This window comes from Oncorhynchus keta, chromosome 34 (genome assembly GCF_023373465.1).
Source record: "Oncorhynchus keta strain PuntledgeMale-10-30-2019 chromosome 34, Oket_V2, whole genome shotgun sequence".
Taxonomy (NCBI): domain Eukaryota; kingdom Metazoa; phylum Chordata; class Actinopteri; order Salmoniformes; family Salmonidae; genus Oncorhynchus; species Oncorhynchus keta.
This window is the reverse complement of record NC_068454.1, coordinates 51,049,892-51,066,689: the sequence shown is the minus strand read 5'-3', so window position 1 is coordinate 51,066,689 and position 16,798 is coordinate 51,049,892. Positions and strand designations below refer to the sequence as shown.

General features: G+C 41.4%; 1 protein-coding gene, 1 long non-coding RNA gene and 2 pseudogenes across 2 annotated transcripts in view; 1 reads left to right on the top strand and 3 right to left on the bottom strand.

Moving 5' to 3' along the window:
• LOC118379440 (fumarylacetoacetase-like) overlaps positions 1-2,628 on the top strand; it is a 36,019-nt gene extending 33,391 nt beyond the window's left edge. The window contains exons 13-14 of the mRNA XM_052494001.1: positions 537-654; positions 1,866-2,628. Coding sequence (XP_052349961.1) covers positions 537-654; positions 1,866-1,936 — 189 coding nt within the window. The 3' untranslated portion in view covers positions 1,937-2,628. The remainder of the gene's footprint in view (positions 1-536; positions 655-1,865) is intronic.
• Positions 655-1,674, bottom strand: LOC127915139 (uncharacterized). Its single transcript, XR_008090292.1, has 3 exons — positions 1,171-1,674; positions 841-962; positions 655-779 (listed from the first exon to the last, which is right to left on the bottom strand). It is a non-coding gene; the product is annotated as an uncharacterized LOC127915139 (long non-coding RNA).
• A 904-nt stretch (positions 2,629-3,532) lies between the features above and the next one.
• LOC118379441 (major histocompatibility complex class I-related gene protein-like) lies at positions 3,533-4,942 on the bottom strand (annotated as a pseudogene).
• Positions 4,943-7,718: 2,776 nt separating this feature from the next.
• On the bottom strand, positions 7,719-10,652 carry LOC127915134 (major histocompatibility complex class I-related gene protein-like; annotated as a pseudogene).
• Between the last annotated feature and the right edge of the window lie 6,146 nt (positions 10,653-16,798).

The window sequence follows — 16,798 nt, the reverse complement described above, 5'->3', positions numbered from 1 at the left end:
AACAATTGCAAAAGGGTTTTCTAATGATCAATTACCTTCTAAAATGATAAACCTGGATTAGCTAACACAACGTGCCATTGGAACACAGGAGTGATGGTTGCTGATAATGGGCCTATGTAGATATTCCGTTACAAAAAGCTGCTGTTTCCAGCTACAATAGACATTTACAACATTCACAATGTCTACTATGTATTTGTGATCAATGTGATGTTATTTTAATGGACAGAAAATTAGATTTTCTTTCAAAAACAAAGACATTTCTAAGTGACCCCAAACTATTGAACTGAACGGTAGTGTGTGTGTTATTCTGAGTGTGTCTGTGAGCATTTTCTATCTGCTAAATGACTTAAATGTAATGTAGTTGTTTATTCAGTATTGTCTGTCTCTCTCTCCTGACTCACTCACTCTCTCTCTCTCTTTGTCTCTGTCTCTCTCTCGCTCTGTCTGTCTGTCTGTCTCTCTTTGCCTGCCTGTCTCTGTCTGCCTGTCTGTCTCTCTCTCTCTTTCTGCCTGTCTCTCTCTGTCTCTGTGTGTAGGATCCAGACAGTTTTGGTTCTATGTTGGAGTTGTCGTGGAAGGGTTCTAAGACCGTGGACCTGGGAGGAGGAGAGACAAGAACCTTCCTAAAAGATGGAGACGAGGTCACTCTTACAGGTGGGTGGAACCCTATTTATACACACTGATACAGACAGAACCTCTATAGAAACCATGATACAACCTTACTGAGCTCTCTACAAACACTGTTACAGACAGAACCTCTACAGAAACCATGATACAACCTTACTGAGCTCTCTACAAACACTGTTACAGACAGAACCACTACAGAAACCATGATACAACCTTACTGAGCTCTCTACAAACACTGTTACAGACAGAACCTCTACAGAAACCATGATACAACCTTACTGAGCTCTCTACAAACACTGTTACAGACAGAACCACTACAGAAACCATGATACAACCTTACTGAGCTCTCTACAAACACTGTTACAGACAGAACAGACAGAACCTCTACAGAAACCATGATACAAGCTCTCTACAAACACTGTTACTGAGCTGAGCTCTACAAACACTGTTACAGACAGAACCTCTACAGAAACCATGATACAACCTTACTGAGCTCTACAAACACTGTTACAGACAGAACCACGACAGAAACCATGATACAACCTTACTGAGCTCACTACAAACACTGTTACAGACAGAACCTCTACAGAAATCAAGAGACAACTCTGTTGTTGTTTAGATGTACATTTTGGTAATTTAGCTGACAGTCAGTGCATTCAACAATTAAACTGTATTGCTCAGTTGGTGAGAGCATGGCACTTCTTTTGCCAGGATTCAGGGTTTGATTCCCGGGACCACCCATATATAAAATACTGTATATGCACACATAAGTGGCTTTGCATAAAAGTGTCTGCTAAATGGCATTCATTATTATTATATGAATTTACGTTAGCTAGGTTAGACAACCACATATCACTGTAAGTAGAACATCCCTCTATAAAGCAGCTATCAGCTACACCAGTCCTAGTCAGAAAAGAGGAAGTGTTTGGGAAGGCAGGTGGAATATGGTGGTAGTTTTTCTTCCTTCTAATATTAGTATTTTAAATAAATACTTCAACTTGATTGAGCTGACATTTCTTAATGGAACCAATGGGATATTCTCAGGAGTGCAAACCCTCCCATCAGGAACTTCAATCCTATTTGAACCTCGGTCTGTCACCTGTGTGTTAGTGACCACAGCTTCTATTAGCCAATGTTCACACAGACACACACACACACACACACGTTTCGATGTTCCTGTTGGTCTGTGTTTTCCTTAATTAATTTTTCCCTCTCTCACTCGTCTCCCCCCTCTCTAGGTTACTGTGAGGGGAGTGGGTATAGGGTGGGTTTCGGACCGTGTGCGGGGACCATTCTACCAGCCCTGTAACCCTGAGAATCATCCACCCTCAATGTCTCTTCCATCCTGGGGGGAGTAATGTTGTTACTGAAGTCCTTTAAAAGGGAAAATCTGGGGTTTTAAATACAACAAATCAGTTGGATGAATGTACGTACCAATCCAGGATTGACCCTTTAAATGTTCATCTTAATTGTTGTTTATCATTCCAAAGTATTGTTGCCAGAAGCAGTGTTATATTCCATAATGTTGTAACTATGTGGACTGGGACCTGACATCTAAAAAACTATAAATGTTTCAACCCTCCTGTGACTTTGTGTTTTCTTTTCATCCTATTGACTTACTGAGTGACATCTTTATGGTGTAAAATACTGTAGGTAAAATCTGTACAAAAGTACTGTAAAATGCATTATAATCTGGCAGTATCATTTAATTTGACACTTTTCTTGAACAATGTGCGTTATGAAAAGGGGATTATTTAACTAGAGTTGAATAAACTGAGCGATTCATAAATAGTGGCCTTTTTATTTTGCACTTTGCTGAAGTGGCATATTAAAACACAGATTATTTTGCACAGATTTGAATATTGTTACACCGTGAAAATATTGCCCACTGTCTAGTATCCCTTAGCTCACGGGTCAGGCCTGGTGTTCTCTTTTAGGTAATATCTGTAATGAATATTATTTTACTATGTTGTTGGCATATCTAATCAATAAAGTTTTCATGTGTTTATTAATTAATTTTTTTTTTTTTATTAATTCAGCATCTCTATCTCACTCTCTCTCACCAGACAGTTTTAGCTATCCTTTTATAGGGTCGTTCCAGGGTTGGTCAACAGAATATAGTAAGTGCCTATGAAGTGCTAAATTAAGTAACAAGGTTAACTATGTATTCTTAAATCAGCCTTAAATCCTTTTGTTGACAGGGGAAATGGAAGCTTGTTTTGTTGACGGGGGAATGGAAGCTTGTTTTGTTGACGGGGGAATGGAAGCTTGTTTTGTTGACGGGGAATGGAAGCTTGTTTTGTTGACGGGGAATGGAAGCTTGTTTTGTTGACGGGGAATGGAAGCTTGTTTTGTTGACGGGGAATGGAAGCTTGTTTTGTTGACGGGGAATGGAAGCTTGTTTTGTTGACATGGGGAATGGAAGCTTGTTTTGTTGACGGGGAATGGAAGCTTGTTTTGTTGACTGGGGAATGGAAGGCAATGCTACCAAATACTAATTGAGTGTATGTAAACCTCTTACAAAATACTAATTGAGTGTATGTAAACCTCTTACAAAATACTAATTGAGTATGTAAACCTCTGACCCACTGGGAATGTGATGCAAGAAATACAAGTTTTTTTAAATCATTCTCTACTATTATTGTGACATTTCATTGTGACTTAAAATAAAGTGGTGAATCTAACTGACCTAAAACGGGGAATTTTTACTCGGATTAAATGTCAGGAATTGTGAAAAACTGACTTGAAATGTATTTTCCTAAGGTGTATGTAAACTTACGACTTCAACTGTCTAACTAGCAGATTACCTTTGTTAATGGTCAGGATGCCAAACCAGCATATAAAATATATAAATGCAGATCTGGACTAATGACCAGATATTTGTTAGTCAACAGTCTCCCCAAACTGATCCTTTACAGTCCTTTATTGAGGGGAAGGGAAGATTGACTGACCATAACAATCATTCATGCATTTTGTGTCTTCCCTCAAATGTGCTCTGGCAGTCATATTTTCATTGTGAATTGAGCTGAATTGACAAAGCTGCATCAGTGTCCCAACAATGTATTAGGTCTCAGAATCTGAAGAAAGGTTTGTTTTCTCTGACACTGTTGCATCAACGTTGGCAAGTTTAGACTGTGAGGCAGTGCATCTCCACCTCCTTTTCACACAAATGAAAATGCTGAATAGAATAACAACCAGCAGCATCACCAGTAGAACTGAGAGGGTGGATAGGTGAACTCTCTCTGCCCCAGACTCCCAACTGACATCCAGCTTGTTGTCCAGACTGAGGTGAGAGGCAGTACAGGTGTAGTTGTGTCTCTTCTGTAGCTCCTCAGTACTGACCTCCAGACTCTTCCTCAGCTGGTAGGTCCCATCTCCACTAGGCAGAACCTCCCCCTGTCAGCTCCTGTTCTGCCACTGGCTGTCCGTCTCTCAGCAGGGTCATGTTGATGTGGCGGGGATAGAAACCAAACGCCAGGCAGCTCATCTGGAACCCTCCAGAAACCTCTTTCTTTATCAACCTGAGTCTGGGAGGAACTTTACGCATCACAACGTTCTTCTCTCTCTTCAGGATTGTCTTCAGTGTTCTGATGCAAAGGGTAAGTAAAACATTCTCATACAGAATTTTTTTCCTGTGCTTGTCTCATCCCATCCCATCCTTGCAGTAGTTGACCAGCATCGTATGTAAAATGTGTCATGTTGTAATATATTGCATGATCTACAAAAACTGCATTGAAAGTGTTCTTTGTCATGATCAGGGCTGGTTCACCATTGTCCAACATCTCACAGCCAGCCATTCTTTGCTGAACTTGAACACCTTCCGTGAGATTCAAGTGGTGCTTTAGGTGAAAGTATCTCTCCTTCATGTGGTGGTACATAACTCCAAATACAAAATCTCCGTTCTTAGCTTCGTCATCATGTATTTTGTCTGAGGTGTTATGACCCCTGTAGATGAAGTGTTTCATGTTGGAGTCATAGTAAGTCACTTGAATGTCATCCAACATCCCCACAACCGTAAACTCAGGGAAAGGCGTCTCTCCGTTGATATATGTTGCAAGTGCCCACAGAGAATGTGATCCTGAACCTGGGAGAGCAGTTATATTAAAATGAGTTATGAACATTTTATATTTTATAACATAACAAATCATTTAATGAGTTGAGATAAAGTAAATAGTCCATATTACCTGAGTTGACAATGGTGCAAAAGGAAAGAACAAACAAAAAGACAGACAGTTTGCCCATGATTTAGAAAATGTAGCCTCGCGTAGCAAGTTTCTAAGCTCTCAAGTGTGTCTGACTGACTTCCCCTTTCTTTTAGCTATGAATAACAATGCGCTACACAGTTGGTTATGTAGCTTTTGGGAGACAATACCAAATTCACGTAGAAATGTACGTTATAGATATGTCATTCTCAATGAAAGCAAGTCTGAGAAGCGGTATATCCCTTCTATTTCTGATATTTCTATGCTCCTTTTATTAAAGCGCCACTGCCCCTGAAATTTCACTTCTCGTTTAGAAAATGTCCTGTGTGGCTTCGATATGAGACAGAAACATTTATTCTAGTGTCAACATTGACTACAAAGTGTAAATAGGATAACTTTGGTCATAAAGTCAGTCTCGTCCAAAATGGAGATTTTTCGAGATTATAGGAAAAAAGTGTATGTCACTGGAATTACTAAAGCCAATGATAATGATTCATCCCAAATGGCACCCTATTGTCTATATAGTGCACTTCTTTTGACCAGGGCCCATAGTGAACCATGGAGGGAATATGGTGCCATTTGGAACTTATCCTCTGAGCACCTGCCCTTAACATAATTAATAGAATGTAGGTTAGATAAAGATGTTTATGGCTTTTACATGGAAAAATGCACAAAGCAGGTTTAGTGAATCTAATATGGCCAGTGGTCCTAGGCTTTAGCTCAGAGGGCTAACACAGTATTGTGATGTGCATCAGACCTAGCTGGTCTCATTTAGGAAGCAGGTGACATGGAAGGATACTTATTTCAAATGTGGAATGGAGACATTGGATTTGTAGCCTTTTGATGTATCATTGGGTGTCCAATACAAAATAACAGTTAATTAAAACAGACCTTATATTCAAAAGCTATGTTTTATGTTGTGGTCCATCCTTGGAGTGGAAATGTAGGCCAGAATATTTGACTGGGTAAAAGTAGCACTAATAAAATGTTTAGAACGAGAGGTGTGCATACTGTAAAACAGAAAAGGATTGTCGTCATGGCACTGACTGCAATCCAACAGATTCATTCCCCAATAAAGGAGTCCTATCATAAAACGGTTTCATTGTTTATAATGCATATAACATCCACCTTAGTTTAATCCTCATGACAGTCTTAAACTGGAGTGAAATAGAGTGTCAGATGTCTTCCTTCCACAGAGATAAACTAGTTCCTGAGAGAAGTTATGGTATACTTGACATTGCTTTATTACATTAATGAATGTTGTAGTTAACATGAATCAATGCAGTAATAAATGATTCAACATGTCTGTAATAAAGGTAATACTGTACATCCTGGGGTAACAAACACTACATACAATACAGACACTGTAAAGTCTTTCCAATAATAAACAGACCTCATACACATGATCACATGATCTCCTTCTGGGTAAGATACTGGATTTCAGCTAATACAGTGTCGCGATACGAAACCTTCAGCCCCGCCCCTTGGCCGGCAGCGGGGTGCAAGAGGTGGTTAGCGTCCCGTTCCCTGGATTGGACAGGGCACTATAGATACTTCAGGTTATCTCGGTATAACCAGGACCGCTCGCGTAGCCCTGCCTCTCTTTCTATATCGAAGCGTTGTCCGCGTAGAGAGGTCTTTTGCCTTGTCACTCTCAACGGTCTAGCTCTAGCTGGGATGTGTGAACCCCACCTTTATCCTCTAGAGTCTAGACTCTTTGCTTCACCACTAATTGGTCCTTGAGTTATTATTAAGCACTAGTCCTACCAGTCTCTATATGATTTCCCTGTGGTTTAGTGTTTCCCCTCTGTGATATATCTAGTTTAAAGTGTGAGGACCTTTAGTCAACTTAGTCTCACTACTCTGCCCGTCGACTATGTATCGCTTGGAAAATAAAACTTAGATAGATCGATAAGACAATTAAATGAATCACTACTGGACACACCTTCCTCTTTGTCTTTTAATAGTAACTCATTCTGTCATAGAGTACTGATCTCCGTTTCCAGTGTCCCGGAAGCGGGGAGTGTCAGAGTTGTTATCTCCCGTGCCGTTAACTGTCTTGGGAGGGCGTTTTACTCGAGACAAATAAGACTACCGTTTATTTTTGGAAACACTCTGTTTTTTGTCTTTTACAATCAAACACACTTCAAAATACACAATTTGTTACTCGGTCACACACAGCGTTAATCAAAAACATGCAAATGCCTTAATGCTCTATAAAGCCTGGTACAATGATAACACTTATCTCTATATTAAATGCTTATAATAGTTATTTAATTACCTTTGAGAGATGACGAGGAGACCCACGAGATCAGGAGCAGAGTTTCAATTGGTCAGAGTTCTTTTAGAATTTAGTTAGTAGCGACTCCCCGACTTGAAGTCGGCGGTTTACTAAATTGAGAGATTCAAGTTTGACTGGATGAGAGAACCCGCTGGTGATTCACTGCCCCACTGGAATATCGAAGAGTCTGTGCCACACAACTAAGACAGGGGAAGAGGACCAGGAGGTAGATCCATTTGGTGTTTTACTACAACAGAACAGATTTTGAGTACATTCTGAAATTAATTAATAGTCATGATTAGAAATTACAGATTACATAACAGAAATAACTACCAGATTGCAATTGTTAATGCTCAGGATGCCAAACCAGCGTATAAAATATATAAATGCAGATCTAGACTAACGCCCAGATGCTGGTTATTGTCAACAGTCTCCCCAAACTGATCCTTTACAGTCCTTTGTTGAGGGGAAGGGAAGATTGTCTGACAATAACAGAACCATTCACACATTTTGTGTCTGTTTCCCTGTTGCAGGAAATGTAAAACATGTAGGATTTTTCCTGTTGCTGCAGTGTTGTTTTCCTGCTGTCGCGGACTGGCTCAAATTAAGATCCTACATCTGTAATACTGCAATAATAATGATAATAGTGTGGGTCGTCCTATTTTGTGAATTTAGCTGAATTGTTCTGAAAAGTTCTGTCCCAACATTTTATTAAATCTCAGAATCTGAAGACAGGATCATTTCCTCTGACACTGTTGCATCAACGTTGACCAGTTTAGACTGGGAGGCAGTGTTACTCCACCTCCTTTTAACACAAATGAAAATGCTGAATAGAATAACAACCAGCAGCATCACCAGTAGAACTGAGAGGGTGGATAGGTGAACTCTCTCTGCCCCAGACTCCCAACTGACATCCAGCTTGTTGTCCAGACTGAGGTGAGAGGCAGTACAGGTGTAGTGTCTCTTCTTTAGCTCCTCAGTACTGACCTCCAGACTCTTCCTCAGCTGGTAGGTCCCGTCTCCACTAGGCAGCACCTCCCCCTGTCAGCTCCTGTTCTGCCACTGGCTGGCCGTCTCTCAGCAGGGTCAGATTGATGTGGCGGGGATAGAAACCAAACGCCAGACAGCTCATCTGAAACCCTCCAGAAACCTCTTTCTTTATCAACCTGAGTCTGGGAGGAACTTTACGCATCACAACGTTCTTCTCTCTCTTTAGGAATGTCTTCAGTGATTTTATACAAATAGGAAGGTAAACATTCTCATAAAGTGTTCTTTCATATGCTTGCCTTATCCCATCCCATCCTAGTAGTAGTTTCCCAGCATCGTACGTAAAATGTGTCATGTTGTAATATAATGTTCGATCTGTATAAATGGCATTGAACGCATCCTTAAACATGATCAGGGCTGGTTCTCCATTGTCCAACATCTCACAGCCAGTTAATTTTTGCTGAACTTGAACACCTTCCGTGAGATTAAAGTGGTGCTTTAGTTCAAATGATCTGTCTTTCATGCTCTGGTATATTACTCCAAATACATAAGCTCCATCCTGAGCTTCATCGTCCTTGTTTTTTTCTGTGATATGTTGTCCCCTGTAGACAGGCTGTTTATCGTTGGAGTCATAGTAAGTCACTTGAATGTCATCCAACATCCCCACAACCGTAAACTCAGGGAAAGGCGTCTCTCCGTTGATATATGTTGCAAGTGCCCACAGAGAATGTGATCCTGAACCTGGGAGAGGAGTGAAATTATACACAATTGTGGACATTTGACATTTTATAAGATAAAATGGAAATATAGATTAGCCTAATTGTTTTACCTGAGCATAACCCACTAATTAGCCTAATCTGTTATTTTTTATTTTGTTGTAATGGAGGACTGATTGGACTCATTGCTTCTCGTTGAGAAAGAAAAACGAGATGGTAATTTTCCATGAAGAAAATAAAAGCCCCACTGGTGGTCTTCTTAAATGAAACTAGTTGACGACTTATGGAGCACAATACCACAGGGGAGTTTAGAAGGGAGGAACTCAAACGTTCCTTCCAAAGGTTGGGATCTGCAGCTGTTGTTGGAGCGCATTTTCACTGGCTGTCTACTGGGGCATATTCTCACATCTCAGTTGACTGCATTCAGTTGTGCAACTGACTAGAGCTGCGTTTCAAACTCATAAAAGACACCCTCGTCCACTTACCCTCGCCTTATGCCCTTGGGGGAATCCCCGCAGCCATATTTGTCGTCGGTCCAAACGATTAGCCAGACAAGGGACGTTTGCAACATAAGCCCTCAGCCCTCATTTTGAATGGAGTTTGCGAGTGTACAATTGTGTTCACTTTGAGGCCTTTATAAACCCCATAATTCAATTCACGATGTTTGTACATCTGCTAAGAAAAGTCAGCAAAAACGTAAAACCTCAACGTCAATATGGAGTCAACATACAAATGTAAGTAAAACCAAATGTAAATCAGTCATAAATGGTGCTACTAATGAACATGACGGCACAAACACGTCTCATTAAAGTAATGATGGTTTTGTTCGGTCAGCTTTTGGAAATGGTGCTACTAATGCACATGACGGCACAAACACATCTCATTAAATTAATGATGGTTTCGTTCGGTAAGCTTTTGGAAATGGTGCTACTAATGAACATGACGGCACAAACAAATCTCATTAAAGTAATGATGGTTTCGTTCGGTAAGCTTTTGGAAATGGTGCTACTAATGAACATGACGGCACAAACACATCTCATTAAAGTAATGATGGTTTCGTTCGGTAAGCTTTTTGGAAATGGTGCTACTAATGAACATGACGGCACAAACACATCTCATTAAATTAATGATGGTTTTGTTCGGTAAGCTTTTGGAAATTGGAGAAATAACGTTGGTTAGCTAATTAATTTGATAGCGATCATACATTAGGCATAATAATTATTATATAATTAATAATTATATAGTACATTTAAGTAGACATAAAATCATAATTGACTGTAGCCCATATAAAGCACCCACAAGCTACATGTGGCTGAAAACACAATGTGGGATGAACTAGTGACGAATTTCCGAGCAAGGGAGGAGGGAATGAATTTTAAATGGACTTTTAAATGGACCCGGAAATTCGTCACTCGTTCATCCCGCGATGATTGCCCCTTGCCCTGCAAGTGTATACCCGTCAGAAGTCATAATACGTCATCAGAAGTGTCCACTTCATTTGAAGGCACAGGGGATTGGCCGTGTCTTTCAAGTGTTTGGAATGCAGCCAAGAAGATATAGAGAGCAGCAGTGTGATTCGCATCATCAATGCGCCATTTAGCCTAGATATCAACTATAAATGATATCAGTATAGTCGGCACACTACTCCCCAACCCTGTAAACAGTTATGGACATTTTACATGGTCTAATAAATCATTAAATGAGTAAGTGAGTAAACGACAAAGTTAAACCCTTACCTGCGTTGACAATGGTGTAAAACGACAGAACAAACAGAAAGACAGACAGTTTGCCCATGATTTTGATAGTGTAGCCTCGCATAGCAAAAAGTGAGTCTGTCAGACTTTCTTTCACTTAGCCAACTGCCAATGGAGACCCGTCATTCAGGGCAGGTGGGGCAGAGCAATAGGCTTGTCTGTTTTGCATGTTCTTTTGGCATTAATGTCCCATATCAGTGTCACATATCAGTTTGCAAACAATGTAAAAAAATATATATATTTTAAATATAGAAATATAGGCTTGCCTGTATAAATATATATAAAAATATATAACAAATTCTTATTTTCAATGACGGTCTAGGAACAGTGGGTTAACTGCCTTGTTCAGGGGCAGAACGACAGATTTTTACCTTGTCAGCTCGGGATTCGATCTTGCAACCTTTCAGTTACTAGTCCAACGTTCTAACCACTAGGTACATCACAGAGCATTGCGCCGTGATTGGCTCAGTGTTCTGTCACTCATGGGGACACTACGTCACCGAAAAGTCTTAAGGGTAGACCCTGAAAACTTTAGCCCCTTGGATGCTACCATAGAGTTACATTAGATGTGCCCATCCAAGAAGGCTCAAGGTCATTGGCCACAGATAAAATTACATCAAATCACGTTATATCTACAGTAGCTTTGATTGGACTGATCATGTCAACATCATACTTTCAAAATCTTAGCTAGTAGTCATCATCATGAATCAAGTCGACAATCTACTGGCAAATCATTTTTAATCCTTATCATATGAAGAGAATTAATGAAGAGAAATTATAGATAAATCGTATCGGTGCTCATCGGCCATTGTACATAAACATTACACAAGTTTGAAATCTCTAATTCAACCATGAGTGGTTTGGAAGAAATCAGTGACAGTGGATGTGTGGTCCCAAATCTGGGATTAAGTTCTTTCCCAATTTTAAAATGATAAACATTCAACATTGGCCATGCTGTCAAAACAACTGTTAACTCTGAACTGCGAAAACAGGACTTCAGTGAGTTCAAGACAACTGGGAAGTCAGGAATAAATTAGCTAAGACTGGGAAAATAGACTGAGAGGCAGACTGAGAAAATAGACTGGGAGGCAGACTGGGAAAATAGACTGGGAGGCAGACTGGGAAAATAGACTGGGAGGCAGACTGGGAGGCAGACTGGGAAAATAGACTGGGAGGCAGACTGGGAAAATAGACTGGGAGGCAGACTGGGAAAATAGACTGGGAGGCAGACTGGGAAAATAGACTGGGAGGCAGACTGGGAAAATAGACTGGGAGGCAGACTGGGAAAATAGACTGGGAGGCAGACTGGGAAAATAGACTGGGAGGCAGACTGGGAAAATAGACTGGGAGGCAGACTGGGAAAATAGACTGGGAGGCAGACTGGGAGGCAGACTGGGAAAATAGACTGGGAGGCAGACTGGGAAAATAGACTGGGAGGCAGACTGGGAAAATAGACTGGGAGGCAGACTGGGAAAATAGACTGGGAGGCAGACTGGGAAAATAGACTGGGAGGCAGACTGGGAAAATAGACTGGGAGGCAGACTGGGAAAATAGACTGGGAGGCAGACTGGGAAAATAGACTGGGAGGCAGACTGGGAAAATACCTTTTGAACGGTCATCCAACTCAGAATTGTGAATCTGGCCTCTTTCTAGAGCTATGACCTGAAGATCAATGACGTCATCATGATTCAACATAGTTTTTGTCAAGAGTTCCCAGTTGTCTTGAAAGCACCATACATTCAGAGAATGTCGGACTTTGATGACAACATTTGCCCACGAAGGGCCGCCGCACCACCTTCCTGTTCAAGTGAGAACAGCAAAACAAGGTGAGTCCAAAAATGCATTTTATAGTGCTGCATAAATGATGTAATATGGCAGGGATATATGTATGCTGTCGCTAAGAAAGTAATACTAAGTGTATGTTGTGTATGTTGTGTAGTAAGATGTTAGTAGGCCATGTGCCTCACCCTAATCATTTGGTCTATTTATCCCTCTTAATTTTGCCTACTGTTCTGACTTGGTGGTGCACATCTAGCCTATAACCTGTTTTAGAGAAGTGTAATCATTGAATATTGTAAAAGCTTTCATTGTCTGCTTATTTATCATACGGTTCTGACTTGGTGTAGAGGGAGAGCACTGTAAGAACCGCCCATGTTCTGAATTCTGTCACAATACATTTCCAAATTGCTGAACAAATAGTTATATTGATTACGTCCGTCCTAGCTCGCTCATTAATGTCTTAATCGAAATTACGGATTGCCTCTTATTCGCTTGTCATCCCCTTATGCCATAGTTTGTACATCTCAATACTTATTAGAAACCATATTTGTTTAAACAAGTCAGCCGTATCAGCTATGTTTTTTAAAATCCAGTAAATGAGGCTGAATTAACTGCTTTGCTGCCGGATAAGGCTCCATCTTTCCTACTCCGATCGTTCATCTGTGTTGTTTACAGTGGGAGCAAATGGAGCATACTGGGCAGAACAAGCAAAGCCAAGCACGAGCTAGCGAGATCCTATTGGCACGTTGTAGCATGTGTTTGCATATTTTCGTGAGGTAATGTCTCCTCCGTGAAGTGCGCATGTGCACAAGCTCAATTCGACCTTGCACTCCTAAACAACACAATTTTCTGAAACTTTGTCAAAGCGTCAAGTCTATAACATTTAGTGCACTGTGTTTGTAACATATTCTAGTTTGGGGAACATAAAAATGTATTGAGATCAGATGTTTTATTGATGAGGGAATGTGCAGAATGTCAGCCCAGTTTCAGCTAGTTCCATCCTCTCTCACTACCTGCAACATGTAACTGTCTGGCAGGCTAGACGCTGTGTTGCATATTGCTGCCTTTCACAGGTTTTGGGGTGGATTGCACATTTTGGTCACAAAAATAAATAAAAATACAAGGAAAAGGGAAATAGGAAAATATTGAATTGCACCACCATCTAACCTGCAGTTATACAGTGTCCCCAAAACACCACCACTTTGTCCCTAAACGATCCTACACCAGGCCATCGGCCTGTTATGATGTAACCCATTCTCTCAACTTCCTGTAGATCTCTGCACTGATATCTCTCACATCCAAATACTTCTCTGCTGCTGTAACTACCACATCTATCTGCTGTGACTTCCATATCTATCTGCTGTAACTACCACATCTATCTGCTGTGACTTCCGCATCTATCTGCTGCAACCACCACATCTATCTGCTGTGACTTCCGCATCTATCTGCTGTAACTACCACATCTATCTGCTGTGACTTCCATATCTATCTGCTGTAACTACCACATCTATCTGCTGTGACTTCCGCATCTATCTGCTGTAACTACCACATCTATCTGCTGTGACTTCCGCATCTATCTGCTGCAACTACCACATCTATCTGCTGTGACTTCCACATCTATCTGCTGCAACTACCACATCTATCTGCTGTGACTTCCACATCTATCTGCTGCAACTACCACATCTATCTGCTGCAACTACCACATCTATCTGCTGTGACTTCCACATCTATCTGCTGCAACTACCACATCTATCTGCTGTGACTTCCACATCTATCTGCTGCAACTACCACATCTATCTGCTGCAACTACCACATCTATCTGCTGTAACTACCACATCTATCTGCTGTGACTTCCGCATCTATCTGCTGTAACTACCACATCTATCTGCTGTGACTTCCGCATCTATCTGCTGTAACTACCACATCTATCTGCTGCAACTACCACATATATCTGCTGTAACTACCACATCTATCTGCTGTGACTTCCGCATCTATCTGCTGTAACTACCACATCTATCTGCTGTGACTTCCGCATCTATCTGCTGTAACTACCACATCTATCTGCTGTGACTTCCACATCTATCTGCTGCAACTACCACATCTATCTGCTGTGACTTCCACATCTATCTGCTGCAACTACCACATCTATCTGCTGTGACTTCCACATCTATCTGCTGCAACTACCACATCTATCTGCTGCAACTACCACATCTATCTGCTGTGACTACCACATCTATCTGCTGTGACTTCCACATCTATCTGCTGCAACTACCACATATATCTGCTGCAACTACCACATCTATCTGCTGTGACTTCCACATCTATCTGCTGCAACTACCACATCTATCTGCTGCGACTTCCACATCTATCTGCTGCAACTACCACATCTATCTGCTGTAACTACCACATCTATCTGCTGTGACTTCCACATATATCTGCTGCAACTACCACATCTATCTGCTGCAACTACCACATCTATCTGCTGTGACTACCACATCTATCTGCTGTGACTTCCACATCTATCTGCTGCGACTTCCACATCTATCTGCTGCAACTACCACATCTATCTGCTGCAACTACCACATCTATCTGCTGCAACTACCACATCTATCTGCTGTGACTTCCACATCTATCTGCTGCAACTACCACATCTATCTGCTGCGACTACCACATCTATCTGCTGTGACTTCCACATATATCTGCTGCAACCACCACATCTATCTGCTGCGACTTCCACATCTATCTGCTGTGACTTCCACATCTATCTGCTGTGACTTCCACATCTATCTGCTGCAACCACCACATCTATCTGCTGTGACTTCCACATCTATCTGCTGTGACTTCCACATCTATCTGCTGTGACTACCACATCTATCTGCTGTGACTTCCACATCTATCTGCTGCAACTACCACATCTATCTGCTGCGATTTCCACATCTATCTGCTGTGACTTCCACATCTATCTGCTGTGACTTCCACATCTATCTGCTGTGACTTCCACTCCATCATTACAGTGCAGATGATCCCTATGGCTATAAACTCAAGAAATCCAACTTTACTGAAACTCATCCTCTCAGGATCTGTCTCTTCAGGCCTACTCAGAGGGAATCACCCAGTCAACTCACTCACCCTTGGTCTATCCTCTGCTCTCTTCACTGCCTCAGCATAGGACACATTCTGTCCCACTCAAACTCTGGCAATCTCAACCTGTCTCTCTCACTTCAGGTCCTCAGCTGCATGAGCACCCCCACAGTTGACACACAGATTTTTCTCTTTCGCAACTGTACACTCCCTCTGACTATGCCCTCCTGGACATTTCTCACAGCGTGGTGATCTCCCTTCTACACACTGCTGCAACACGTATGAATCCTTGACACCTAAAACATCAGTGGATTATAAATATAGGCCCTCACAGAATAGCAAATATAACCTAACCTGACCTTATAAGGTAAAGACTGTGTGTCAAAGCTCAGCCCCACTTCTCAAAACTTTCACTGAATCGACCATTCCCAATTTGTCCTTTAACCAGCGCGACACAACGTGTGGGTTGGCCAAAAGTATTACTCCTACCGGTCCAACATCATCTCTGGTAGAATTCTCAGGACAAACGTTGAACTCTTCAATACACCTGTCGCTGCAGGTAGGCTCCCTTGATCCTGGGCTGGCTCAAGGAGAGCATGAAGACCAATAAGTCATATTTGTTGGTGTGTATTAGGAAGACGAAGGTATGTAATTTTTTTTTTTATTTTTTTATTTCTTATTTCACCTTTATTTAACCAGGTAGGCTAGTTGAGAACAAGTTCTCATTTGCAACTGCGACCTGGCCAAGATAAAGCATAGCAGTGTGAACAGACAACACAGAGTTACACATGGAGTAAACAATTAGCAAGTCAATAACACAGTAGAAAAAATGGGCAGTCTATATACAATGTGTGCAAAAGGCATGAGGAGGTAGGCGAATAATACAATTTTGCAGATTAGCACTGGAGTGATAAATGATCAGATGGTCATGTACAGGTAGAGATATTGGTGTGCAAAAGAGCAGGAAAGTAAATAAATAAAAACAGTATAAAAACAGTATGGTAATGAGGTAGGTGAAAATGGGTGAGCTATTTACCTATAGACTATGTACAGCTGCAGCGATCGGTTAGCTGCTCGGATAGCTGATGTTTGAAGTTGGTGAGGGAGATAAAAGTCTCCAACTTCAGCGATTTTTGCAATTCGTTCCAGTCACAGGCAGCAGAGTACTGGAACGAAAGGCGGCCAAATGAGGTGTTGGCTTTAGGGATGATCAGTGAGATACACCTGCTGGAGCGCGTGCTACGGATGGGTGTTGCCATCGTGACCAGTGAACTGAGATAAGGCGGAGCTTTACCTAGCATGGACTTGTAGATGACCTGAGCCAGTGGGTCTGGCGACGGATATGTAGTGAGGGCCAGCCGACTAGAGCAT